Source organism: Chrysemys picta, chromosome 1, assembly GCF_011386835.1.
Source record: "Chrysemys picta bellii isolate R12L10 chromosome 1, ASM1138683v2, whole genome shotgun sequence".
NCBI lineage: Eukaryota > Metazoa > Chordata > Testudines > Emydidae > Chrysemys > Chrysemys picta.
Genome location: NC_088791.1, coordinates 140,893,695 through 140,920,059, shown reverse-complemented (window position 1 = coordinate 140,920,059; position 26,365 = coordinate 140,893,695). Strand labels below are relative to the sequence as shown.

The window sequence follows — 26,365 nt, the reverse complement described above, 5'->3', positions numbered from 1 at the left end:
GCTATTCCCCCAAGGACCCACCCTTGTGCTGCCCCTTGCCCTGAAGCCCCGCCTCCACACTGCCTCTCCCTCCAACACCTTGCTTGCTCCTCTCCGCCTCCTCTCCCCTGTCACTTGCCCATACGGCCAGTAAACAATGATGGGGACATGGCCCCGTCTCCCGCTCCCACTCCTTCTAGGGCCATGGCTCTCCCTAAGAGTCCTAGGCATTGTTTAACTTGCCTCCCACTGTTCAAAGATAGAGCTAATTAAGGCTATATTAGGAGTCTTTTTGTTTTGTTAAGTGATCACTAGAGCTGAAATCATCTGTTGTGAGAGAGCGCTTCTTGCCCAGCCTGCTTCAGCAGTGAGGTTTCCTCACTAAGTGCTGAAAATCACTAAGAGCTGGGTAGAACCTCAGGAGACTGACCCTCCAAGGTCACAGTAGAGAGGCAGGAGGCAGCAGAAGATGATGGTGTGCATCAGTGATGGCCAGCAGGACGGCCGGTGGACTTAGCGGAGCGTCCAGTGAGGTAGCTGATGCCAAAGCAAGTGCCTGGATGGCAGAGTGAGCAGGATGCCTTCCCCTTTACCACCAAGGTGGGAGGTGAACTCAAGGTCTTTGCCGTCTGAGGACAACTACTGTCAGTGGGGTGTGTTGGAAGGAGAAGGGAGGGGCACTGCCCAACATACTCTGGGGTGGCTGTTTTGCTCATAGTTTTATGTTTATGAATCCTGCTTGCGGTGTTTTCCCAAATTAATGCTGAGCTACTTCCCTCCTTTCATTAAAAGTTTATTTTCTACACTCAGACTTTGTGCTTGTGAGAGGGGAAGTATTACCTTTTGGACGCTCTCAGGGGGTGTGTGGATTTTTCCCAGATAGGTGGGGGCTCGAGCCAGTTCTGTATTGTATTGTTAAGAAGGACCCCTGGATATTGAGCCCAGCCCTTATTGTTGCTGATTTCACCTGGTAAAAGAGTTACATTACAATGGAAAATGATAACACACCGTTATTATGGAAGATATTAGGAACCTTTACTAATGGCATCACTACTATGACACCTATTAAATAATTTTTTCAAAGTTACAAATAATATCATTTATGAAACCCTGCACACCCTCCACCTACTCCTCAATAACCACCCTGTCATTGTTAGCTTATTACACAGAATCCATGTCCTACAATAGTTTTATTTTTGTTAATGCTGTTTAAAACATTTCCCCACAATTTTCCTCACAGCTTCGTGCCATTGTATTATGTGATTTTTTTGCACATTTGAAATCCCTATTTATTTTCATGAAATTAGGTGCAGTGATTATTCTTTTATTTATTTATTTATGTTGCCTTTGCAAATGCAAAAATCCATTTTAATAGGAAAGGGCAAGCATACAACTTTTCAAAAAGCGGTGACAGGCCATCTATGAAACTATGCATTTTGAACATTCTTGGATGAGACAGAAGCTTATTAACTACATATAATATATACTCTATCATGAGCTTTTTGAAGGGGCCCAACCCCCCAGTATCAGGGAGTGCATACACACGCACTCTTTCTTCAGACTAAGTTCTAGAGTATGCATAAAAGAGGTGTTCATTTGGTCATGTACATTGGTATCCAACCATGTGCTCTGCTACCCACAGTGGACATCAACAGGTGCAGGCCCTACAGGGTGCACCATAAGACCGCTCCTAGTCTTGTCCTAACAAGGATAACTTCTCTTTTTAATGTGTAGCCAAAACATTGCTGAAGTGACCTGGGCTCTCTGGGCACTGCACACACAGGCACATGAGTGAATATGAGCAGTTAATGTAATGGGCAGAGGAAATTATTTTTTTTCAATTCAGTCCCTGGTAAGCACTCAGGCCTGCATGCATAATGGAATGTGTCTGTCATGGGAAAAGCAGTGGTGTCAGGGGAATTTCAGTCCTGCAGGCGTTCAAATAGGGTTGGAAATTCCATGGTGTTTTTCTCACAGACCCATTTGTTGGGATTGAAGCACTTCTCAGCCTGTATACCAGTCACATGGAAAACTGCACAGGTGGAGTTGCTGCTGCTGACCTCTTTCATATGAAACCTAAGGGAGTTAAAAATAGAACTGTAAAACAAAGACTGCGGTACTGCCCTGTCTCTGAGAAGCACAAAAATTCTCCAAGTTGCCACCAGAGTCTGGGACAAGTAGTATTGGGATGGCTGTATTATTGGGACATCTACCAGGCAAATGGACTTAGTTTAATGATGAAAGTGAATTATAGTGGCTGGTGCTTAGTTGGGACAGTTTTAGCATAATTGTTAATACTCAGCGTTGCCATCCCCAAGCACTCAGAAATCATGAACCACAATCATGAGATATTTAAAAAGCGTTATACATCTTGTGTTCTTTTATTTGTCAGATGGTTTTGAGCCTATGCAGTGTTGGTGCAGCTGTGTCAGTCCCAGAATATTAGAAAGACAAGGTGGGTGAGGTAATATCTTTTATTGAACCAACTTCTATTGGTGAGAAAGACATGCTTTCAAGCCTGCACAGAGTAATTCTCCTTTGAAAATATTACCTCTGTGAACCTTAAGGGCTCAAGGTTTTCTCTGAAACCATGAGGGGCTTAAAAATGAATTGGGGCTTTTTATAAAAAACACACACACATAAACACCAGATATTGTGATACTTGTGCTTCATGAAATAGTACAGTTCTTACTTGGCAAAATCCCCACTGACATCAATGGCGGTTTTGCTTGAAGAACTGACTAAAGATGGGAAAGCAAGATTTGGCCCATCATAAATACTATTAAATGCAGTTAAATATTTAGTTCTCGGAAGAACATAGTTTATACCAACTTATGGGAAAATTCCATTGGCAATATGATGTATTTACAACATAAATACAACTTTACATAGTATTTAATTGATGTTATAAAATCTTCCTCTTTGACTGAGACTTTCCTCTATAACAAGAAAGATACAACACTATCTTCTGCCTTTCTTCTCCAGGCACAGAGTCAGGTGGTTGCTAGTGAAGTAAGGACCCAGGCCTCAAGAGACAGGTCCTATGCTTTGAGAGGAAGGATGGACCAGTGGTTGGGATGCCAACCTGGCATTTGGAAGACCTGGAGTCAATTAGCCTTTTTGCCACAGGCTTCCTGTGTGACCTTGGACAAGTCACTTATTCTCTTTGCTTCAGTTACCCAGCTGTAACATGGGGGCCATATAAATACTTTAGGCAGTAGCTGCATAAACATGACAATTGATTTTCTTTTTAACACTTTTCTAATAGTAAAAAGAAAACATACATTTTTGGCAGTAATACATCTCCAGTCACCCACATCCATCTATTGTTCTCCTTAGTTAGTCCAAGCCAGCTGTAGCCACGTGCTTTCGTCAGCATGGTTGTTATAAAGTTCTGGAGAAGATACAATGCAAGCCCTGTACCATGTATACTTATGGCACTATACAAATACATCATGACAACAACAGTAATAAAGAAACAGGGTGTCAGGGCAATATGGGAGTGTGAACGAAGTTGTTCAAGGAGGGGAAAGCCTCTGGTGTATGTGTAGCTATGAAACTGTGATACCTTTGTTTTCTATGTTAACAGTTCTGAAGTTTTCTGCCTGTGTGCAGAGACAGCTCCTATCTTGTTCTCAGAGTTGTTATAGATTGTTAGAGAAGAGAAACCTACAATCTACTCTGTCATGGAGATTTTACTTTGCTTTGTTCTTACTGTTTTCCATAACCTAAAATAAAAATCACTCCAAATTAAAGTATAGAGTTGCAGTTTGTGCATAAAAATATAGCACAGCCATCATAGCAGGGACATTTTTATGCGAGTGGAGAAGGGTTTGGACTGGAGAGAGAGAGGAGATACTTCTAAAAGGAAATAAGTTTTAACTGACTCCTGGTCTGTAGTTTTGTTTTTACATCTTATGAAAAAAGATGGTCCCTTAATCAGAATGGTAACACTGAGCTGGGGCATTGGTACAGTACTGACTCAGTACTACCACTTAGTAAATTACCAACAACAAATCCATGGGCACCCAGTCTCTCATCCAAGTGCTAACCCATCATAACCTCATCCAGTTTATAAGAGATGACAAGAGCATAGCTAGGTGATATAACACACCTGAACATGATGTCTTAATGCACAAGGGCAGATAGATAGTGGTCTAATGCACTTCTTGTTCTGCAAGTTAATAAACTGAGGGAAAAGCGATTTTCAGAGATTTGTCTTGGACATCGAAGGAACTCCTTCACCCTGATAAATATATATTGCTGACTTCACTCCATTAGAAGTGTGAATCAGTTGTTTCCTCACCTTCTCCTCCTCGCTGTCAATCACAGCCAGGCTAGAAGTCTGGGAGCTGCAGTACTTCTCACTATCACTCCAGGTTTTCTTCTTCTCAGAGAAGTAGTAGCATTTCCTCTCATGCAGAACCCATCTGACTGGGCAGTACTCACATGGGGCATGTTCTACAGAGTAAAGAAAGAGATCAACAGAGCATCTCCTGGTGACATCTCTCCCTCCTATCATTCCATCCCTTTGTTTATCCTCTTCTAAACTGTTTCTCTCTTTAGTACACCGTTCTTGCCTCCAGGACAGTAATGATTATACACTTTTTCTGAGACTGTAAACTCTTCAGATCTGGGACTTTCCACCTCAATTTGTACAGCACATAGCTCATTGGGGCCCAATTCCAATTTGGCATCTGGACACTACCATAAGATAAATAACTATGGTAAAAGGGAGTGTGACTCAAGAAGTGGTTACCTGCTTTCCTGCTCCCTTCCTTTCCACATAGGTTTTCTTTTAATTTGGCCAGCATCATTGAAGCATTTACACGGAGTTCTTTGGATGAATTTTGGGCATTATCAGGACAGCTGAAACCTGAGTGTAGGGGAAAAAATACATGGAAAATATACTTTCCTGTCTGTATTACAGGCAGAGCACACAAAATATCTATAGTTAAGGCTGCAAATCTCTCATTCTAAAATGTTATTTTCAGATGCTTTTAACTGTCATTTTTATTTTGGGGGATGAAAATATGTACATTTCTTCTTAGCTTGGGATCATTTTTTTCCCTTTCTTATTTTGAAAGTTTCAGGAAAAGTGTTTCAGCTTCCTTCAAAATGAAGAGAATGATAAAAATGCACTTTCCCCATTATATTTGTTTAAAGTGAGACCTTTTTAGAGCAGCTCATATACCTCAGCAGGAGGCAGTAGGAACCTGAAAGAAAATTTAGGATATTCCCTAGAGAAAAAATGTGCATTGAATGAGACAGGAATTGTGTGGGAAAACATATGATAAAGTAATTAGAGACTTACCATAATGCATACATACAAGGAGGCAGAGTTAAGACTAACCTTTTAATGTAAATTTTCTATTTTTTCCCCAAAATAAAAAATCCAAACACCTTCTCTCAGGTGGTAGTGATGCATACTGAATGAAACAGGAGTTCAGGGGAGAAAAACAGAACAGTCATGACTGTTAAAGACTAGCATCATGTCTACACACCAGGGGGCAGAATTAAAGTTGTGACGGCAACCTTAAGCATATCCAGCTTTGGGGTGTTTTGGATTGCCATCTTAACGTTCTTTTACATGTCTTCTCCCTGTTGAATCTGTAGCACACAAATGGCTAAATTCAAAGTTGGTGCTGAATGAAACAACAGTTTTGAATTTACAATAGGACTCACAACAAGTGGCAGACCATCTAGAGAGGTGTGTAACATAATAGTTCATGTAGGGGACTAGCATGGAGACTAACACAGTAGGGCTTCTCTCCAGATTGGTAAGGACTCACTGCCATACCCACAATCTTTTTTATGCAGCTTTATTATCCAAATGTAACCCAGAATTTGATATTCCTGCGTGTTAGCCCAGAACTTGACAGTACTGCAAGTCAGCCATTTTGTGTGTTCAGCCACTGCTAGCTGAAATCCAAACATCACATAGCTAGGAATAATTTTTGGGACCCTGAGAGGCAAGGTGGTGCAGCTGTATGTTTGCAGTTCCGCTAATCAGAATGGGAGGATGGAACAAGGAGTTAATGTACTGTGAAAATAGAAGGAATGTTTGGACAGCCGGCCTTCGTTTTAAATGTTTCTGACACCTTTGACATGTAAGTTTTATTGCTGCCATGACTAGAAATGCTTTGATGATAAGAAATAATGAGTAGTTTGCTAAAAGTAGGGGTTACTAGGGTGACCCACTAGGAGTTGCTAGGTGTTATGTGCTTTGTTTAAAGTTAGATATAAAAGATTAGGTGAAAGAATATGCTTGGGAGCTGTCAAGGAAGCTTTTCGTTGGGCGAGGATCTGACACCTAAGTTCCCTGGCAGCTAGATGAAAGGAGGGCCCCTGGAAAGCTGGCTGTTGATTCCTCAAAACCATCTTAAACTTTGGTAAATATAAAGGTTTAGGATGCTCTGAACCTATTGTTACAGCATATGTGTGTGTGTGTGTGTGTGTGTGTGTGTGTGTGTGTGTGTGTGTGTGCACATGCACCTGAGACCTAATAAAAAAAGTAGTTTTAGGTAAAAGCACTCTAGTTTGAACCAATCATTTATCAGATGGAAGAGCTGTGTCCCTGTGGATTTATTCCTGACAGTGCCTGGAGAGAAACAGTTAAGTTACCACTGCTTTGGGTTCTGAAAATCCACACAAGCTTAGGTCAAATCAACAGAAACACAGTTTTGAAACTCACCCTGGGCTACAGCTCCCAGAGATATTTCCTCTTTTAGTTCTCAGGTTTCTTCTGCCTACCCTCCCAGAGGACTCTAGCAGTCCTGCTGCTTGGGTTTCCCTGCCTCTGTTCCCAGGGAGCAGGCAGTGAGAGCCACATGGCTACTTTCTACCCCTTTCCTGACTGGTTCCTAGCCTGACTCATCTACACTGCCTCTCACCAAGCCCAAGTGCCCTCTTTTAGAGTTCAACTGGGGTCAACTGACCAGCACAGGTGCACTGGCCTTGCTCTCTTTTAAAGGGCCAGTGTCACTGTGTGACAGTCTAAGGAGAGCACACATTAATGGAAAGGAGCATGGTCAATAAGGACACATTTAGAGCTGGTATAAGAAGGTATTTTACTACTAGTATTATATAATGAATAATGGGATGTGGCTATTTAGTGCACCAGTTTTTGTTAGTGTCAATATTATTACATTAAAACCAAAAAATTAGTTAGGTTGCTAAACTTCATTTAGGTTGCAAAAGCAAGCACTTGAATGTTAGGAAATGCCAGATTTAAGGTTGCCTATGCAATCCCCATTCTGCCTCCTTGTGTGTCCATCCTGGGCACTGAATGAAGCACGGATTCTGTGGAAAAAGGCTGTGATCATGTAATTAAAGACTATATCATAATACATATGCACAAAGGAGAAGAATTAAGATTTCACAAGCAACTGTAAATCTGGCACTTCACAACTTTTAAGTGCTTGGCTTTGCAACCTAAATAACTTTCTTTTAAGGTCATTTTGTTATAGGTAGATTCCTATTTTTATTAAAGAAAAGGTTAAAAACAAATTTTATTATATGCCACTGTAGAAACCCCTCCTCCTATATGCACCTCAGGATTTTAGCACCAAAACACAGACTGCTAGCACTTGAGCTACAGGAATAGCTACATTAGCTGGTAGCAGAAGGAGTGAGACTAGGTCACTGGAACCATGTGCTGGGTCTGTGGTGTAGATGAGGGAAGCCTGGCTTGGGGTGCTCTCCCTCTCACTCCACACCAGAAGTTGGGAGAGCTCCTCTGTGGTGCCCCCAGAGGGGAGGATGGACAACTGGGAGTGAAGAACCTGACTTTGCCCCTTTTACTGGCAGATCCCAGGCATTCCTGGGAGCAGTGTGTGTTGCTGCTGCTATGGCAGTGGGGGCCCAGTTCTTTACCTTGTTCATGTTCAGTCATTGTTTGAGCACAATGCCAAAATTCTCCTGAGGAACAAAAATGAGAGGAGGAAAATTGCTACTGAATTCCAAAGCCCTGCTGCAAACAATGGAGGTCTGACAGCTGCTCAAAGAAAGCTTGCCAGAATTTTATATAATGGAAAGTGTTAGGGATCACTACCAAATTCCTCTCTAAAGTCTATTTAGTACCAGATTCCCACCATGACATAAACAATGACTGAAATGCAGGCACAGATCCAAAGTCATGTCTATAGATGTCATCACTATTCTCAGGGATAATACACACATTTGCCATATGTCCTTCGCTACTGAACCGAGTCCATGGTCTTCTTGGGCAGTTTGATTGAGGCCTGATGCATCAGCTATCTGCACAAAGCTGGTGCAACACACAGAGAACACAGGTGCAGAAAATCCGGGGCGACGGAACAGGGGGTCAGGGGACCATGGCCGCATCCCTTTTAAAAGTGGGAGGGGTATGCCCTCCCACTTTTTACTGGCCATAAGGGCGAGCAACAGCTGGAGGAGGAAATGGAGAGGAGTGAGCGGGAGGCAGGGTCTTGCGGGGAAGAAGTGGTACAGGACTGGGGCCTTGGGAGAACAGACGGCGTGGGGACAGGATCTCAGGGGAAGGGGTGGTGTGAGGACAGGGGCTTAGGGAGAAGGGAAGGCATGAGGGTGGGCCTCAGGGGGAATGGGCAGCATGAGGGAGGGGACTCAGGGAGAAGGGGCAGCATCAGATCTTGGGGAGAAGGGGAGGTGCAAAGGCAGGAGAGGAGGGAGACAGGGGCAGCGTGGGATGGCGGCACCACAGTTTGGGTGCTGGCAGTCCCCCCCAATTTTAGGGAGCTTCCATCGCCCCCTGCAGCCAACAACTAACAACACTTATGAGTTAGAAATATTGGTAGAGGAGGATGGAAAAAAGAACTAAAAGTTACTACTGCTGATGGCTTACAGAAAATAATTACCAGGAATGTAATTAAATCATTGTTCAGGCCTTGCCTAGGTGCTTCCCAACAGGATGCTCTCTAAAATATTGGCTCCAAGTATAAAATTTAGCTAAATAATACCCCAGTGTCCCCAAACTATCCGCAATTAATATGTAAATGTGGTACTGCATCATTGAGTTGACTCTCCTTGCTCTCCAGCAGATGCCAGCAAGAACATAGTTGATGTTTAATTGAGATACCTGCCTCACTCAGTCAACTCCCCTTGCCTCCAGCAGATGCCAGCAGAGAGCTCACTCAGTTACCTCCATTCTCTCATAGGCATCAGGGCACAGGCCTTACACAAAGCCACATTACTACTAGTGACAATGCTGGGGAGTTGAAAGGTAATTTTAACACAATTGGATGATATAGAATCTCCTACTATAATGGCCCAGTAAAATATATTCAGCACATTTCCAAGATAGAACAAATAAACCATAGGATAAAATGAATCCAACAGGGTGGGCTTGATTCTGCACATTACAAATTAGTGTTGTGCACAAGGTAAAAGATGATGGGCAGGGAGTGAAGAGGAACCAAATCTATCATTAACGGGCAGGCTGCTGGGTAGTCACCAAATTATTTCTGCCTAACAGCAGGAGTTAGGCCTAAGAAGAACACACAGGTAGACACCCAAATAGCACATATGGAGTATACTAGAGCCTTGTCTCTCATATACACCCATTCTTCACCTGCCCATACTCCAACTTTCTTTTACCCAGCACTTTTGTGAAAAATATGTGTGTACACAGGGGGCTGAGACTTATTACCCCTCAGTGCTGAAAGACTATTCTTACAGCTTAACCCTACTTTGTGCCAACAGGTCACATTTGGGTACACAAGAGAGATCTAAAGATCCTTTAGTTCCATAGGATGTAGAGTTACAATCTTGCACACCCTGCTGCATCGTGCAGCACAAGAACTTATAGAATCAAGGGCTGGGTGTTATCCAGACAGTGATGGTACTCACCCTGCATAGACAAGAAGATCAATGCATGCAGCAGACTCAGTGCAATAATTCCCAGGACTAGAGTAACATAGAGCCAGCCTGAACACTGAGAGCCAGGGCCTGGAAATAATAAAGAAATGTTTGGATTTTAATAGAAAGAAGCTGCTGCCATACAGATGCCGTGTTGCCATGGAGGAGTGGGAGAACAGAAAGCACCACACAGATGCCAGCTTCCTGCACAGAGACCCTGGGATACACAAGACAGACCTAAGGATCCTTTGGAGGTCTTTCCTCCTGCATGGTCCACAGGGCCTCATAAGGGAAAGACCCCTTGAAGAGAATGTCCAGCTGAAATGCTGTGGCTGAGATTTTCAAGGCTGATAAGGGGATTTAGCCATGTAACTCGCTTTTTAAAAATGGGAGTTGCCTGGGTATATCTACTAGTTGGCTTTGAAAGTCTCCGCCTGTGATCCCAATCCACAGAGTTTCCTTTGGACATTTCCCTGATTCTCTGGGATTTTTCCTGGGACTGTATGACAAGCAGTAAATACATGTTGGGGTCCTCATAATCCTCATGCATACCCAGCCCAGTTTCTTTAATAAAAGGAATTGCCCTCAGACTGGTTTCTGGAACAGGAGTGCTCCAGGGGAGGCTAGGACCCAGGGGAATTCCTCGGGATTTGAGACAGGACACCAGGATCCCTTTGGAGCCTGAGTCTCTAACAGCAGTCATGCTGCAGTATGAAGAAAGGGGCTTATAAAGAGTAGCCAGCCTCCAAGGGGAAAAGGCTGCTAGAATGAATCTGTCTTCATTTCCCCCAGAAAGTTTGAGGTGTCTAGGCCCTAGGCTAGGAGCCTGCATTGGGTTGTGCTGGGGCATGGAAGCCAGGACCTAGCCTCATAGTGGCTGACTGGGGATAAAATGAATAACATAAATTTATATTTTATTCTAATAAATAATCCTCATTTAGTTTCATATGCTCATCTCTGGGATAGACAACTTTTACTCAGAAAGCTCCTTCACCTTGTAGAAGCAGGTCAGAGAGCTAAACATTTTCTCAGTGAAATACTCACCTACAATGGGATCCCACACCATCTGGAAACTGCTTGTATTTGCAGTTAAAATTATACTATATGCAGATAATTACAAAACACAGCAATCATGCAAAGCTCATGAACTTGGGTGGTGCAATGGAGCCTTCAACAGCGACAGAATCCGCCCCCGCCCAGTCTGCAGAGCAGCAGCAGAGCTACTTTGTGGTTGTTACTGCAGCCTCAGGTGGGTCTGCAGTAGCCCCTGTAGACACAGATACTTACACACATGAATAGTGAGCGTGAGAGGGAGATCTATGGCTGTGTGACTTCACCAGCCCTGTCCCCCCACACATTCCAAAACCTCCCTCCACTCTGATACCCCCATGAAGCTGTGTTCCATGCTCCACTAGGTGCAGACACTTTACACACTCTCTCAGACTCCTATCCCCCACTGCCCTGTGGCACTGGATACATTCTGCCATGTTTCAGGGCCATCTGTGCATGCAAAGATGGTTCAGGATTTCCCCTTGCGTAAAGACTTCAAATTAAAACGAAATGAAGTTTCCCCAGATGAAATGAAGTTGAACTAAATGTATATCTCTGCAGAGTTACCAGAGGGGGAAGTCTCTGATGGGCTATCCAAGTTCTGAGGCCTTTGCAGGACTGCATACGTGTTCCTGTCTCCTGAAAGAAGAAACAATGCCAATAACTATAATGATTTTAATTATTAAAAAGAGTTAGAAGTTGGTTTGCGATACTCAAAGGAGACACTTGTGCCCCCATCTCCAATAATCTGGGGCTACTCTTTTAGGAAACAATCTTGCCAGGCTCTGCTGATACCACCTGGATTTATGGATCTGATACATTTACCCATGGTACATTTTCAGATCCGTGAAAGTTGGTTTGCTATTATTCATTTTATCCCAGTCACCCACAATGTGGCACAAAAGGGTTTTATCATTTATAGTTTCACAAATGTACAGCCCCCAGCTCCAAACAAAAATGAAAAATAATATGACTAAGATTTTCATAAATAGGAGTCTAATGTTAGGTTTTTAAAACTGTATTTATGCATCTCAATAACAGTGGCACCAATTCAGATATTTCTTGGGGGGAAAACTTTTTGATCTGACCCCCAAATGCTCCCTCACCCCACCACACACACACACCCCCAAATGCCCTGCCAACCCCACATATACCCCAACAGCCCTTCCCCAGCCCCACTTATCCTGACTGCACCTACACACACATCAGCAGCCCTGATATACATTGTGCTTGCTGCAACCCTCAACATCTCAGCCCCACTGGCCACAGCTCCTAACATTTGCCACTCCCCTGCAACATCTCAGCCCCAATTCCCACCACCCCAATATCCCTCATTCACCCCCCATCCCCTCACCCACCACCCTCAGAACCCTCCTGGCCACTCACCAGCACCCCCAGTTCAACTCTCCACTCCTGTCCTGTGCTGGCGCAGCAACTCCCGATCCTGGCTGCCCACCCCACACACAGATGGTGCTTAATTTGTAATGAAAGAGGAGCTGGGGCTCAAGCAATTAGATGCCAGAGCTCAAGAAATTTTTTTACTTTCATAATTGACATGGTAAGTCCAGAGATGCTGGGGCTATGAACTGCCAAGCCGAGAGGTGCCAGGGCTCAGCCTGGGTGAGCCCGGGCACAAATTAAGCACTGCACATGGCCCTGTACCACTCAAGTTTGGCCCGGTCCTGAGATGGGGCCCCTGAATACATGTACCAAGTACATACTGGTTAATCTGGGCCTGCAGATAGTAGCCTTTTTCTGGAACTTTGAGCAAGTGCAAAAACCTTGTAGTGTGGGGAGCATTCCCCAGTGACTGCTAATTGGTGCCACTGCCTAGAAAGTGGCCTCATTTTCAATAGTGCTTATCACTCAGTAGCTGTTGCTAAAGTCAATGGCAGCTGCAGGGAGCTAAGCTTTTTTGAAAATGAGGTCACTTATTTAGATGCCTAAATATGGAATTAGGCCTGGAATTTCCAAAGGAGCCTTAAGGGTCCTTCTCCCACTGACATTTAATAGGAGTAGGGTGCCCAAATTCCATAGGCCACCCTGAAAACCCTAGTTAGAGACCCTAACTTTACATTTCTATTTTTGAAAAGCTTGTCCCATATGTATTGTGATTATCACACGCTAAAATACATCAACACAAGGGAAATGTCATATTTCAAATGCTATCATTAATATTCATAATAAAATAATCTCAGTGCTGGATTTTTTTAAAAGCTATACAGTTGGTGCTTTGTTGATTATTACAAGGAGAAGAATATTGAAAGACCTTTTAACATTGTGCTATTATTAAATCCCCCTGGTTAAAAACTAATATTAAAAAGAAACAAACAATTTTCTTCATTCAGTGCCTTCTTTGCAAAAACAACATCCACACCTTTAGCTGCCGTTAGTGTCTTTTTGGCTAGAAATATGGAGACGCAACACTGAATTTGAATACAATATTGGAGCTTAACAAACTAATCCAAAGCACTGGAGATTGCTCTTGGCTTCAGCCGTGATCTGAGATCAGAGTGGCTATTATGGTCACAAAAGTTGTTGTGTTTGTAATTTTTTAACCTTAGTTGAAAAGTGATTTTCAATCTGTTACTAGAAATGCTGGGTAGCTCTATAGTTTTGACTCCAAATGTATTGCTGCTACTTACCACAGTCTCATGTGGATCTGAAATTATTTAACTGCAGTACTTCTAATAACAAAATGAAAACCCCTTTTAACAAATCATGAAAGCTTTTTAATATTTGCCTTCATAAAAAAATAGTATTAAGATGTTCTTTACCTGAATCTGAAGTTGGAGATTCTCTTGCCTTTGGTAAAATTTTTAAGTCTACATATATGATCTTGTTCGCCATTTTTGATCAGTCTCTTCTGAGTTTTGAAAGCAAACTGGTTTCATGGGGTTGAGGGATGTATCTATGCTACGCCTGCCTACCCCCCACCCCACTTACTGCTATAGCTCTAGAGAAGGGTCATTCTTTTAAAAGGAAGGAAACTGTCATACATCTTTCATATGTGGCTTCATACAGTCTAGCTAGTCATTCTATTTAATTTTTGATTTCACGCATTAGCAAGTTCTTATGAAAAGGAGTATACAACTCACAAACAAACAACCCAAAATCAATCAATTGATCAATCAATCAAACAAACAAAACCCTTACGATATCTAGCTTTCCAATATACACCAGATTTGAAGCCCCCTTCTTGAATTCCTCAGATCAAAACCAACCTGCCTGACATTTCTCACTCACAATCTCTGGCCACAAGGAGTGGTTGGGTTCTTTGAGAGTGTACAAATTTTCACATGAATCAAGATGTTTTAGAGATACAAGCTGAATCCTAAACCCCATTGAAGTGAATGGGAGTTTTGCCATTGACTTCAATGGGGCCAGGATTTCACTTGTGGAATTTACAGTACTGAGATTTATCACATTCTGAAAGATTTTTTTTAGTTTTTGAAATATCTCCAAGATGTTTTTGACTTGAATCTCTAGAGTTGTTTAACCCATCTGTCCTCCACGAGACCTAGGGCTCTGGGGTATTTTAGGGGAGAACTGATACTTAATTTTGGAGTAAAGGCTCTTATTCTGAACTCCTTTATGGAATTTCTAAGATCTTACCATTTTTATAACCACCTGCTACTATTCATTCCTACTGAGGATTTTTGCACAGAAGGAAAGAGGCAAAGAGTTGAGAGAGAACGAGGGTGCACACCAGGAATTCAGAACCCTTACCAGAATCTCATTTAGGTCTCTGACAAGTTCCTCTATATCTTTCTGGGTTATCAATGTTATCCAAAAAACAGGTGACAACAGGTTTGATGGGCAAGAAAATGTTATTTTCACAAAGACCATTTTCAAAGTAGAACTGCATTTTAAAGGAATTTTAGTCAGTGGGTTAATATTGACAATATGAAGTGATGATTTCTGAATTCTTATTTGCTTACATTACAGTTCTTTTGCAAAACAGTTTAAGGAGGGAACTATTCAGAAAGTGTTGTTGAAGGTAAACAGTACTATAGTGCTTATTTATGATATATAAAGATATCTTTATACTTATTTTTAATTTTTTCCTGTTATGTCAAAGTCCTTCAGCAAAGAAAGGGATCTGAAGACCTAAATTTTCTAATGTAAAAAATCAGGGAGTAAAGGGAGGGTGGGCAGAAATGTTTAAGTTCACCATTAATTTCTATATTTAAAAAAAACATTAAAATAAATTATCTAGCATGAATCATAAAACTTTAACTGATGTGCTGGGGTATGTGGGCCGTAGGTGTTTGTGGTGGTCTGGCCTTCCTTTTTGCCACCTACAGCTGGCTTGTTTAGAGGTGCAAACCAGTTTATGTAATTCAAAGTGACAAACCAAATATGATTCTCAGGCTAGAACAAAACAGGATGTTCGTTACATCAATGTTTTATTAACAACCTACCCATTAGTTTTAAAAATAACCAAAGAATGTAACTATGTAGCTGTCATACCTTTGCTTTCTGTGTACTGCATCATTTAATTGTTAAGAACTCTGCTGAAACAGCCATTTTGAGCGGTAGAGTTGCTAATACAGCTTGTTAGAGCACACACAGATTTTCTAGTTGCTCCCTTTGTTTTTCTTCCCTTCTCATAGAGTATCTTTTTGCTTTATGTGTAGGAAAGACAACAAGAAATCTGGGGATTCAGACGGGCTCTAAAACCAAAAGCCCAGATAAAGTGAAGCATCAGGGGTCAGGAATCTTAGGGCTTGTCTACACTACCACGTGGGGTCAATCTAAGATACGCAACTTCATCTACGTGAATAGCATAGCTGAAGTCGAAGTACTTAGATCTACTTACTGCGGTGTCTTCACTGTGGTAAGTCGACAGCTGACACTCTCCTGTCGACTCCGCTTACACTTCTCATTCTGGTGGAGTACTGGAGTCGACGGGAGAGTGCTCAGCAGTCGATTTATCGCGTCTATACCGCTGGATCGATCACTGAAAAAAACATCCCCCTGAGCGCTGCAAGTTTCAATGCTGTAAAGTGCCAGTGTCAAATGGTTTTTGAATGTTATAATTCTTGCTGTCTGATTTGTGTCCATTTATTCTTTTGCGTAGAGACTGTCCGGTTTGGCCAATGTACATGGCAGAGGGGCATTACTGGCACATGATGGCATATATCACATTGGTAAATGTGCAAGTGAATGAGCACCTGATGGTGTGGCTGATGTGGTTAGGTCCTATGATGGTGTCCCTTGAATAGATATGCAGACAGAGTTGCCAACGGGGTTTGTTGCAGGGATTGGTTCCTGGGTCAATGTTTTTGTTGTGTGATGTGCAGTTGCTGGTTTTCAGAGGTGGCTGGAGCTCATCTCACAATGACACAAGAAAGTCCAGCCCTTTGTGAAGTTCAGCAATGCCAGAAGCTGGCAAAGTCTCCCATCCATTGGCCATTCTCTCAGCAAGGGAGGAGGGGAGCAAAGATTCTGGTGGCTCTGCCCCCCCCCAACTTCCACCCCTCCTGTGAGCCACACAGATAGGATGGCATCATTGCTCCTCTCCCTCCCCCTACAACACCCAACCTGGGAAGGGGCAGAGGGGGTGAAGAGCCCGTGGAGGAGCAGAGGTGAGAGTAGGGGAAGCTGCAGGTGAAAGAACTGATTGGGGGCTGTGGGTAGGATATTCACAGCAGATGTGGGTGCAACAGCTCCTGCAGCTGGGGCCAAAATCATCTTACCCAATACATTGGCGAGAGTGGGCAACACTACTAGTTGCCACACACTGGGGTAGGGGGGCATTCAACAGTGAAAAGACACCAATATTGCAGAAGAATGTGTAAAAAAAAAAAACACCTGATTTTTTTGGGCCAGTCTCATGATTCTGAGGTATCCAACTCACAATTTCTGATCTCTTGTGGTTGGCAATACTGCACGACGAAAGGCGCCAACTCACTGATTTTCCCTTATTCAAACCTGCCACCATCTCTTGTTACTGTCAATGGGGTTGAAGCCAGCAAGATGCTACCATCAACCTACAGTCTGTCAGCATGTGGCAGTTAGGGCGCCCTTATTAAAGTTGGCTTCTGCTTTCCACTGTTCTGAGTGAGTCTGAAGCCCACAGTGACATGGCTCCCCTGTATGACTCAGAGGGCTGGACAGGACCCAGGGACTGTGAGGAGCAGCAGAGACCCTGTGAAAGGAGGATGGGGAGAGTGAGGGGAGCAGGCACTGGGGGGCAGGAGGCAGATGTACGGGTTGCAGGGAAATGGCATTCAGGGGAATGTGAGGGGCAGGAAGGAGGGAAAGGGGTCTAGAACCAGGGAAGCCAGGGAAGGAATGAAGACAGACACGTTGGGGGGTGGAGTCAGGGAAGGATATAAGTTTAAAGTTATTTAATATCTATATCTGGAACTCTTCAACCCTAAAAGTAATGTAAGTTCTATGTGCAAATGTGAACCATGCTAAGGTCGGCGGATCACAAACTATTTACCAGCCAGCCCTTCTTCTATCAAAGGAATCAAACTAGGAGGGAAGACAGTCCAGTCAAGTCAGTAATAGGAGATGGATGGCAATTTTCCAATCTCCTAGGAGAGTCGCCATCTGAGCAGCCAGTGTGCACTAAATGTTGACTTTTCAAACTGAAATTCTCACATACACATTGGTAGAGGAGTAGAGGGGAGTTTAAAAGTCAGATGACAGACTAAAATCAGGAGGTGATTTTTTTAAAAGTGTTATAATTTGGGGGCCAAATCTCATGACTTTTGCTCTCTTGAGGCTGGAAGCACTGGGATTGCTGTGAAGCTGGAACTGCATCGTTCAGTTCAGTTGGTTCATTCAGCACCAGGATGCGGAGAAGAAGGATGCATTCCCTTGAGGAGCTGGTCTGGTGTTTGGCTGCTTTGAGGCTTTTGGGCTAAGCAGTGGAGAGGGGGATGGAAATGGAGGAGAGTTTTGGGGGGACATTTTATCAGTAACTGCAGTTTTTCTAGGGTGAGCTCTGCACATTCTCAGTCTGGATGGATCCCTTGTGGTGCTGCAGGATCACTGGAGACTTCTGCAAGCAGTTCCCAGTTGGATCCAATATGGAAGACCATCCAGAATCTGGAGTTCAGGCATTGCATCTCCTATCTTATCCTGGCCTTCCCAGCTGCTTTGGGGAGGGACATTCCCCTTTCCAATGCTTTGTTTGTAGATCTTTTCCACCAGATGCCAAGAAAGAAAGGAAGAACCACTTATAGGGCCTTCTCTTGAAAAATGTTTTAGCAGCTAAATCCTCTACTGCAAGGCCCTCTTCAGGGGTCAAGATAATAATTCCAGAGCCTCAGTGACACCAGCCTCTGGATCTGGAACAAGGAAATGGACTGAGATGAATTCTTCTTCAGTGTCAGTGCCATAAGAGTAGAAGGTTCTGTTGGTCATGAAGGAGGGCTCCTCAGTGCAGGGAACGAGCCTGATTCCCACTCTGGTAACATACGGATCCCTGTCTCCATTGCTGACGGTGCTTCCAGAATGGAGGGAACCGACTTGGTCTCCTTCATTCTACAAGACCAGAGATTGCAATGGATCTGACTGGGCAATTCACTCCAGTTTATCATCAGTTTTCACAACTGCTCCCTGCTACTCTAAATCATGAGAGCAAAGAGGAGAAGGATCCATTGCAGAGCTCATCACTGGATCATTCTTCCCCCATGGAGAAGAATAGGCAGCACAACACCATCCTTAGACGGTGTGATGGGGTGTCTACCCCACACAAGCCCTGACTAGGGGAAAAGGACCAATTAACTCTGTGACAGACTGCACCTGGAGGAGAGTCAGGGCTGATAAGGCCTAATGGTTGATGAAGTCCAACTGGGAGAGGAGTTGGAAAAGGCAAAAAGAGGGGAAGTTGGTGGTAAGAGAGGACTTCAGAGAGGAACCCTACAGTCATTCTCTAGAGCAGAGAGGAGTTGGCAACAGACCAGGAGGAGTTCTAGCAGGGAATAAATCCTGGAATCTTGCCTTAGAATTCAGACTCTGGCAAGAACTTGAGAGGAGGTGAAATAGCCACAGGGAGCAGAGGAAGATTCAGTGGTAACCTAGAAGGGGGCCAGAATATAGGAAGAAAAGGTAGGAAGAAGACCAGGGAAACAGCAACATGGTCAGAGCTTGAGCAGACCATGGTTGTTGGGCATAGGGTCCCCTAGGATGAAACCCAGAGTAATGGGAGGTTCCCTACCATCCACTGGTGAAGTGGCATAGACTGGGCAATGGAGCAGAAGACTGCCTGAGACAAAAAAAAGAACAGGAGTACTTGTGGCACCTTAGAGACTAACAAATTTATTAGAGCATAAGCTTTCGTGGACTACAGCCCACTTCTTCGGATGCATATAGAATGGAACATATATTGAGGAGATATATATATACACATACAGAGAGCATAAACAGGTGGGAGTTGTCTTACCAACTCTGAGAGGCCAATTAATTAAGAGAAAAAAAACTTTTGAAGTGATAATCAAGCTAGCCCAGTACAGACAGTTTGATAAGAAGTGTGAGAATACTTACAAGGGGAGATAGATTCAATGTTTGTAATGGCTCAGCCATTCCCAGTCCTTATTCAAACCGGAGTTGATTGTGTCTAGTTTGCATATCAATTCTAGCTCAGCAGTCTCTCGTTGGAGTCTGTTTTTGAAGTTTTTCTATTGTAATATAGCCACCCGCAGGTCTGTCACTGAATGACCAGACAGGTTAAAGTGTTCTCCCACTGGTTTTTGAGTATTTTGATTCCTGATGTCAGATTTGTGTCCATTAATTCTTTTGCGTAGAGACTGTCCGGTTTGGCCAATGTACATGGCAGAGGGGCATTGCTGGCACATGATGGCATATATCACATTGGTAGATGTGCAGGTGAACGAGCCCCTGATGGTATGGCTGATGTGATTAGGTCCTATGATGATGTCACTTGAATAGATATGTGGACAGAGTTGGCATGGGGGTTTGTTACAAGGATAGGTTCCTGGGTTAGTGGTTTTGTTCAGTGATGTGTGGTTGCTGGTGAGTATTTGCTTTAGGTTGGGGGGTTGTCTGTAAGCGAGGACAGGTCTGTCCCCAAGATCTGTGAGAGTAAAGGATCATCTTTCAGGATAGGTTATAGATCTCTGATGATGCGCTGGAGAGGTTTTAGTTGGGGACTGAAGGTGACAGCTAGTGGTGTTCTGAAGATAAGGAGAAGACAGCTTTCATCTGCCCATTAGGGTTTTATCAGTTTGAACGCATGCCCCAAGGGATTTCTGGAGCACCTGCCACATTTCAACGTCTTATGGAGAAAGTTGTGGGAGACATGAATTTACTGCAAGTGTTAGTTTATTTGGATGACCTGATTGTGTTTGGAAGAACCTTGGAGGAGCATGAAGAAAGACTTCTTAAAGTGCTTGATAGATTAGAGGATTATGGTTTGAAGCTTTCAATTGACAAATGCCAGTTCTGCAGGACCTCAGTGAAGTATGTGGGTCACATCGTGTCCCAAGAGGGTGTGAGTACTGATCCCGATAAAATAGAAGCCCTCACTACATGGCCATGTCCAAGTAACTACAGAGAACTCAAGACCTTTCTTGGGTTTAGTGGCTACTATTGCAGATTTGTGAAAAACTATGCTACGATTGTAAAACCTCTGAATGATCTTACCAGGGGATACCAGTCCAGCAGGAACAAATCTAAGACCAAGAATAAGGGAAGGTCCCCAAAGCCTCCTGTGCAGAGACACTATGGCCCCTTTGAACCATTTGGGCCACGGTGGGATGAGAGATGTGAAAGGGCTTTTCGAGAAATCATTACTTGCCTAACTCATGCTCCAGTCCTAGTCTTTGCTGACCCAAGCAAGCCATTTATCCTGCATACTGATGCCAGTTTGGAGGGCCTGTGAGCAGTACTGTACCAGGAAGTGGAAGGAAGACGTAAACCTGTAGCCTTTGCCAGCCGAGGACTGTCTGATAGTGAAACTCGCTATCCCACCCACAAGCTGGAGTTCTTGGCCTTGAAATGGGCCATCACTGAGAAATTTCGAGACTACTTATATGGTGCTCAGTTCCAGGTGTGGACAGACAACAACCCACTGACCTATGTGTTAACAAGTGCTAAGCTGGATGCTACAGGGCAAAGATGGGTGGCCGCTTTGGCTAGCTATGACTTCAGCATTCAATACCGATCAGGGAGAAGCAATGTAGATGCAGATGCATTGTCCAGGCGTCCACAGGCACCAGGAGTTGCTGTGATACCCACAGATGGAGTGAGGGCTATTTGCAGTGTGAGTCGCTGGGAGCCAGAGTCCCATGAGAGTCTTCATGGATGTGCTGCAGAAGCTTTAGGCCTGCCCCCTGAATGCGTGCCTTCTGCTTCAGTGAACTATATTGCGTTGGACCAATCTCCTTTGCCCATGCTCAATGCGGCTGACTGGCAGGAAGCCCAGCTGCAAGATATTGACATAAGTGATACACTACTTGCCAAAAGGGAGGGGCGAAGCCCAGCTGCGGTTGTCCCACCTAACCCGGAGGGTAAACTACTATTGAGAGAATGGACCAAACTAAAACTGATTCAGGGAGTGCTACACCGAGTGACCACAGACCCTTTACAAAAGCAATGAGCACAGCTAGTGCTGCCAAAAGAGTACAGAGCCCTGGCCATGAGGGCCCTGCATGATGACTTTGGACATTTAGGGATGGAGAGGACCCTGGAACTTATTCGTAGTAGGTTCTATTGGCCTCGGATGGCTGAAGATGTTCGCAGGAAATGTGAGACCTGCGCTCGATGTGTTCAAAGGAAAACTCTGCCCACGAGGGCTGCATATCTGAAGAACATCACCAGCAACAAACCTCTGGAGCTGGTATGCATTGATTTCTTGTCTTTAGAAGTAGACAAGAGGAATGTTGGGAACATTCTAGTAGTGACTGACCATTATACGCGATATGCGCAGGCATATCCCACACGTGATCAGAGGGCCACCACTGTTGCTCGAGTACTGTGGGAGAAATATTTCTCAGTTTATGGATTTCCAGCCCGGATACACTCGGATCAGGGGCGGGACTTTGAGAGTCATCTTCTGAAGGAGGTGCTGAGGATAGCGGGCATTAAAAAGTCTAGGACAATGCCTTATCACCCGCAAGGTGATCCTCAGCCAGAGAGGTTCAACCAAACCCTATTAGATATGTTGGGGACTTTGCGGCCAGAGCAGAAGGCAACCTGGAGCCAACATGTCACATTTCTGGTGCATGCCTACAATGCCACAAAGAATGATGCTACAGGAGTCACCCCATATCTCTTAATGTTTGGGTGAGAACCAAGATTACCCATAGACCTGTGCTTTGGTGTATCAGAGGATGGAGATAGCTATGAAACTCATCAGCAATATGTATCCCAACTAAGAGAAAAGCTGCGGGATGCTTATCACTTAGCTACATCTGCAGCTCGGAAGAACGCAGACCGCAACAAACATCGATATGATGCTAGGGTACGTTTGCAAGAGCTCCAGCCGGGGGACAGAGTCCTGCTGTGAAATTTGGGTATTGCTGGCAAACACAAGATAGCTGACAGATGGAAGGCAATACCTTATTTGGTGATGGAAAAGCTAGGAGACCTGCCGGTCTACAAGATTAAATCTGAAGAGGGTCCAGGGCAGAGAAAGACAGTGCATAGAAACCTTTTGCTCCCTGTGGGAGAATTGGTAGGCACCCCTGATGAGATGGGCCGCAACAGGGCAACCGGGCAGAACGAAGGTGCTGGACCAAAGCTGCCCTCCAACGTGGACAGCCAGCCCCCTTCAGCTAACCTACCCCTATGTAGCACATCCGAGAGTGAGTCTGAGGAGGAAGACACAACCATGGTGTATCCTGGGATGGAGACAAGATTTCAGTCTCGATCAGCTGAATCAAAAGAGAGCTCCTCCTCTTCTGCCCTAAACCCCATGGCAGAAGTATTTAGGCCCATTCCTGACACCCCTGAGCCACTGGTGGGACCCCCATGTGATGACACACACAAGTTATTGGACAGTGGAGACATACAGGTGGAGGATGTCCTGGGCACCTTGGACCCTCCACTGTTAGAACTAGAAATGCAGGGGCCTATGACAGTAGCCGAGGGGCCCTCAAAGGAAACCTCTCCATCTGTCGTTCAAGAGGCTGTCCCCCCTACCACGGCAACAGAGATTCTCAATAGACAAGACAGGGTAATAAGACCAGTAAAACGGTTGACTTATGATGCACCTGGGGTGACTAGTGAGGAACCAATATGTTTAGCACACAGGCTTGTGGAAGCTAAAGTGGGCTATCTGAGGCCCTTTGGAGGGAACCAGTGAGTTGGTATAATAGGGAGTGTGATTTGTCGGGACAACAAATTCTCGGCTGGGGGGAGGATGTAAGCAGAGTCAGGATGAGCTCTACCCTGACATCTGGTGGTGAATTATGGCGAGTGTGGAAAAGAACTCCAGGGGCTGATCTTGTTTGCATAGGCACACCCACTCGCCTGGCATGAAACAACAGCAACTCAAAGTGGTTACTTTGGCTGGTGTGGGATCCACAGTTTTCTCTGTTATTGGGGCAGGAAGAATAAAGTTTTGTTACCCTGATTCTGTGAATCAAGGCCAGTGGAACTGTTGTATGACAGAAGGACTGAGTGAGTCCTTCACCATTACCTAAGTAGCACTTGCTTGACAAGGGGCATGAGTTACAACTCCCAGTGAATGGGGGAGAGGATGGGGACAGGTATAACTTAGAGAATTTTTTCACTTCAAGGTCCCAGAAACAAAGGCAAGGTTTTCATCTCGAGGCCAAAAGACCAAAAACATCAAGACACTTGATCACGGCCTTGGATAGACCAAGAGACTACCTACACTTGACCAGAGCTTGTACCTGATGGTATGCCCCCCCCCCCCCCCCGAGGGCTTGACACACCAATTGCACTACCTCCTCTCTCCACTGTTGAATGTCAGAGCTAACTTTGATTCCATTAGGAGTCTAGTTACAGGCTGCTGAGCTGAATTCACTTTGGGCCAATGGTGCACTAGCACTGGGGCTCCCCTACTATGAGCTGAAATTGCTAAGAGCTGAAATCACAAAAGAGCTAAAGTTCTTAAGAGCTGAGATCACTGAGTGCTGTGTTAACTAGTGGGGGAGCCTGAAGCTATATTGCTAAGCAGCTGGTGGAGCAATTTGTGGGGACGACTGGAGGAGCAGCGAGCAGCGAGCGGCGTGGGGCTGGTTGGAGCGGCCCAAGGAACGGCGAGTGGAGCTGTTTGCGGGGACGGCTGGAGTGGCTCACAGGTCGGTGAGTGGAGCGGAGCAGCTTGTGGGATAGCAGGAAGTGGACTGGCTTGTGGTGAAGGCTGTGGCGGAACCTCACGGAGAGACGGCTGGCCGGCCTTGGATCACGTAAGGTGCCCCTTAACACCCTGCGTGCCCCCCCCTTTTGCTGCACTGACCAGGGACTTTGGGTGATTGCTGGACCCAAGAGACTTTGGGGGTGTTGGACTTTGGGGACTCTGGGTGATTTTTGGGTTGCTGGATTCAAGAACCCAAAGGGAAAGGACACAGCCCAATTTGCTGGGGTGGGTTTTTTGCTCATGGTTTGTGTTATGAATTCTGTTTGTGGTGTTTTTCCAATTTAATGCTGATGTCGTTTACCTCATGTTATTAAACATTTTCTGTCACACTCAGACTCCGTGCTTGCGAGAGAGGAAGTATTGCCTCTTAGAGGCACCCAGGGGGTGGTATGTAACTGTCCCAGGTCACTGGGTGGGAGCTCGAGCCAGTTTTGCATTGCGTTATTGAAACGGAACCCCTAGATACAGAACCCGGCCCGTGTTGCTGCCAACTTAGATGGGCAGAAGGGTTACATAATTCCTCTCCCTCCCTGGTATTTATCCCTCTGATATATTTATAGAGAGCAATCATATCTCTCCTCAGCCTTCTTTTGGTTAGTCTAAACAAGCCGAGCAATTTGAGTCTCCTTGGACATGTTTTCCATTCCTCGGATCATCCTAGTAGCCCTTCTCTGTACCAGTTCCAGTTTGAATTCATCCTTCTTAAACATGAGAAACCAGAATTGCACACAGTATTCCAGATGAGGTCTCACCAGTGCCTGGTATAATGGTACTAACATCTCCTTATCTTTACTGGAAATATCTCGCCTGATGCATCCCAAGACTGCAATAGCCTTTTTCACAGCCATATCACATTGGTGACTCATAGTCATCCTGTGATCAACCAATACTCCAAGGTCCTTCTCCTCCTCTGTTACTTCCAACTGATGTGTCCCCAGCTTATAACAAAAAATATTGTTATTAATCCCTAAATGCATGACTTTGCACTTTTCACTATTAAATTTCATCCTATAACTTTTACTCCAGTTTACAAGGTCATCCAGATCTTCTTGTATGATATCCTGATCCTTCTCTGTATTGGCAATACCTCCCAGCTTTATGTCATCCGCAAACTTTATTAGCACACTCCCACATTTTGTGCCAAGGTCAGTAATAAAAAGATTAAATAAGATTGGTCCCAAAACCGATCCCTGAGGAACTCCACTAGTAACCTCCCTCCGTCCTGACAGTTCACCTTTCAGTACAACCCCTTTAACCAGTTCCTTATCCACCTTTCAATTTTCATATTGATCCCCATCTTTTCCAATTTAGCTAATAATTCCCCATGTTTAACTGTATCAAATGCCTTACTGAAATCGAGGTAAATTAGATCCATTGCGTTTCCTTTGTTACCTTCTCAAAGAAGGAGATCAGATTGGTTTGGCACGATCTACCTTTTGTAAAACCATGTTGTATTTTGTCCCAATTATCATTGACCTCAATGTCCTTAACTACTTTCTCCTTCAAAATATTTCCCAAGACCTTGCATACTACAGATGTCAAACTAACAGGCCTGTAGTTACCCGGATCACTTTTTTTTCCTTTCTTAAAAATAGGAACTATGTTAGCAATTCTTCAGTCATATGGTACAATCCCTGGATTTACAGATTCATTAAAAATTCTTGCTAATGGGCTTGCAATTCCATGTGCCAATTCCTTTAATATTCTTGAATGAAGATTATCTGGGCTCCCCAATTTAGTCCCATTAAGCTGTTCAAGTTTGGCTTCTACCTCGGATGCGGTAATATCTACCTCCATAGTCTCATTCCCATTTGTCATCCTACCATTATCCCTAAGCTCCTCATCAGTCTCATTAAAGACTGAGGCAAAGTATTTGTTTAGATATTGGGCCATGCCTAGATTATCCTTAACCTCCACTCCATCCTCAGTGTTTAGCGGTCCCACTTCTTTTTTCTTTGTTTTCTTCTTATTTACATGGCTATAGAATCTTTTACTATTGTTTTTAATTCCCTTTGCAAGGTCCAGCTCTACATGGCTTTTGGCCTTTCTCACTTTATTTCTACATGTTCTGACCTCAATAAGATAGCTTTCCTTGCTGATCCCTCCCATCTTCCACTCCTTGTAGGCTTTCTGCTTTTTCTTAATCACCTCTCTGACGTGCTTGCTCAT

General features: G+C 44.2%; 1 protein-coding gene and 1 long non-coding RNA gene across 2 annotated transcripts in view; one reads left to right on the top strand and one right to left on the bottom strand.

Annotated features, from left to right (window-relative positions):
- LOC122174150 (uncharacterized) overlaps positions 1–26,365 on the top strand; it is a 51,504-nt gene that overhangs the window by 13,343 nt on the left and 11,796 nt on the right. The window lies entirely within an intron of this gene.
- On the bottom strand, positions 1,288–14,435 carry LOC135976476 (killer cell lectin-like receptor subfamily G member 1). The gene is made up of 7 exons (XM_065572222.1): positions 13,665–14,435; positions 11,455–11,526; positions 9,829–9,927; positions 4,739–4,855; positions 4,286–4,440; positions 3,264–3,373; positions 1,288–2,055 (listed from the first exon to the last, which is right to left on the bottom strand). Exons 1-7 carry the CDS (start codon positions 13,735–13,737, stop codon positions 1,902–1,904), a joined length of 780 nt encoding a protein of 259 aa, XP_065428294.1. The 5' UTR covers positions 13,738–14,435; the 3' UTR covers positions 1,288–1,901.

What these genes read in the sequence shown, in the direction of transcription:
- LOC135976476 (XM_065572222.1), bottom strand. Translation starts at nt 13,737, where the DNA reads ATGGCGAACAAGATCATATATGTAGACTTAAAAATTTTACCAAAGGCA. An exon ending in GGAAGGGAGCAGGAAAGCAG is followed by an intron (nt 4,441 to 4,738) that starts GTAACCACTTCT and finishes TTTACTCTGTAG; the next exon opens with AACATGCCCCATGTGAGTAC. An exon ending in TTGACAGCGAGGAGGAGAAG is followed by an intron (nt 3,374 to 4,285) that starts GTGAGGAAACAA and finishes TATCTTCTCCAG; the next exon opens with AACTTTATAACAACCATGCT.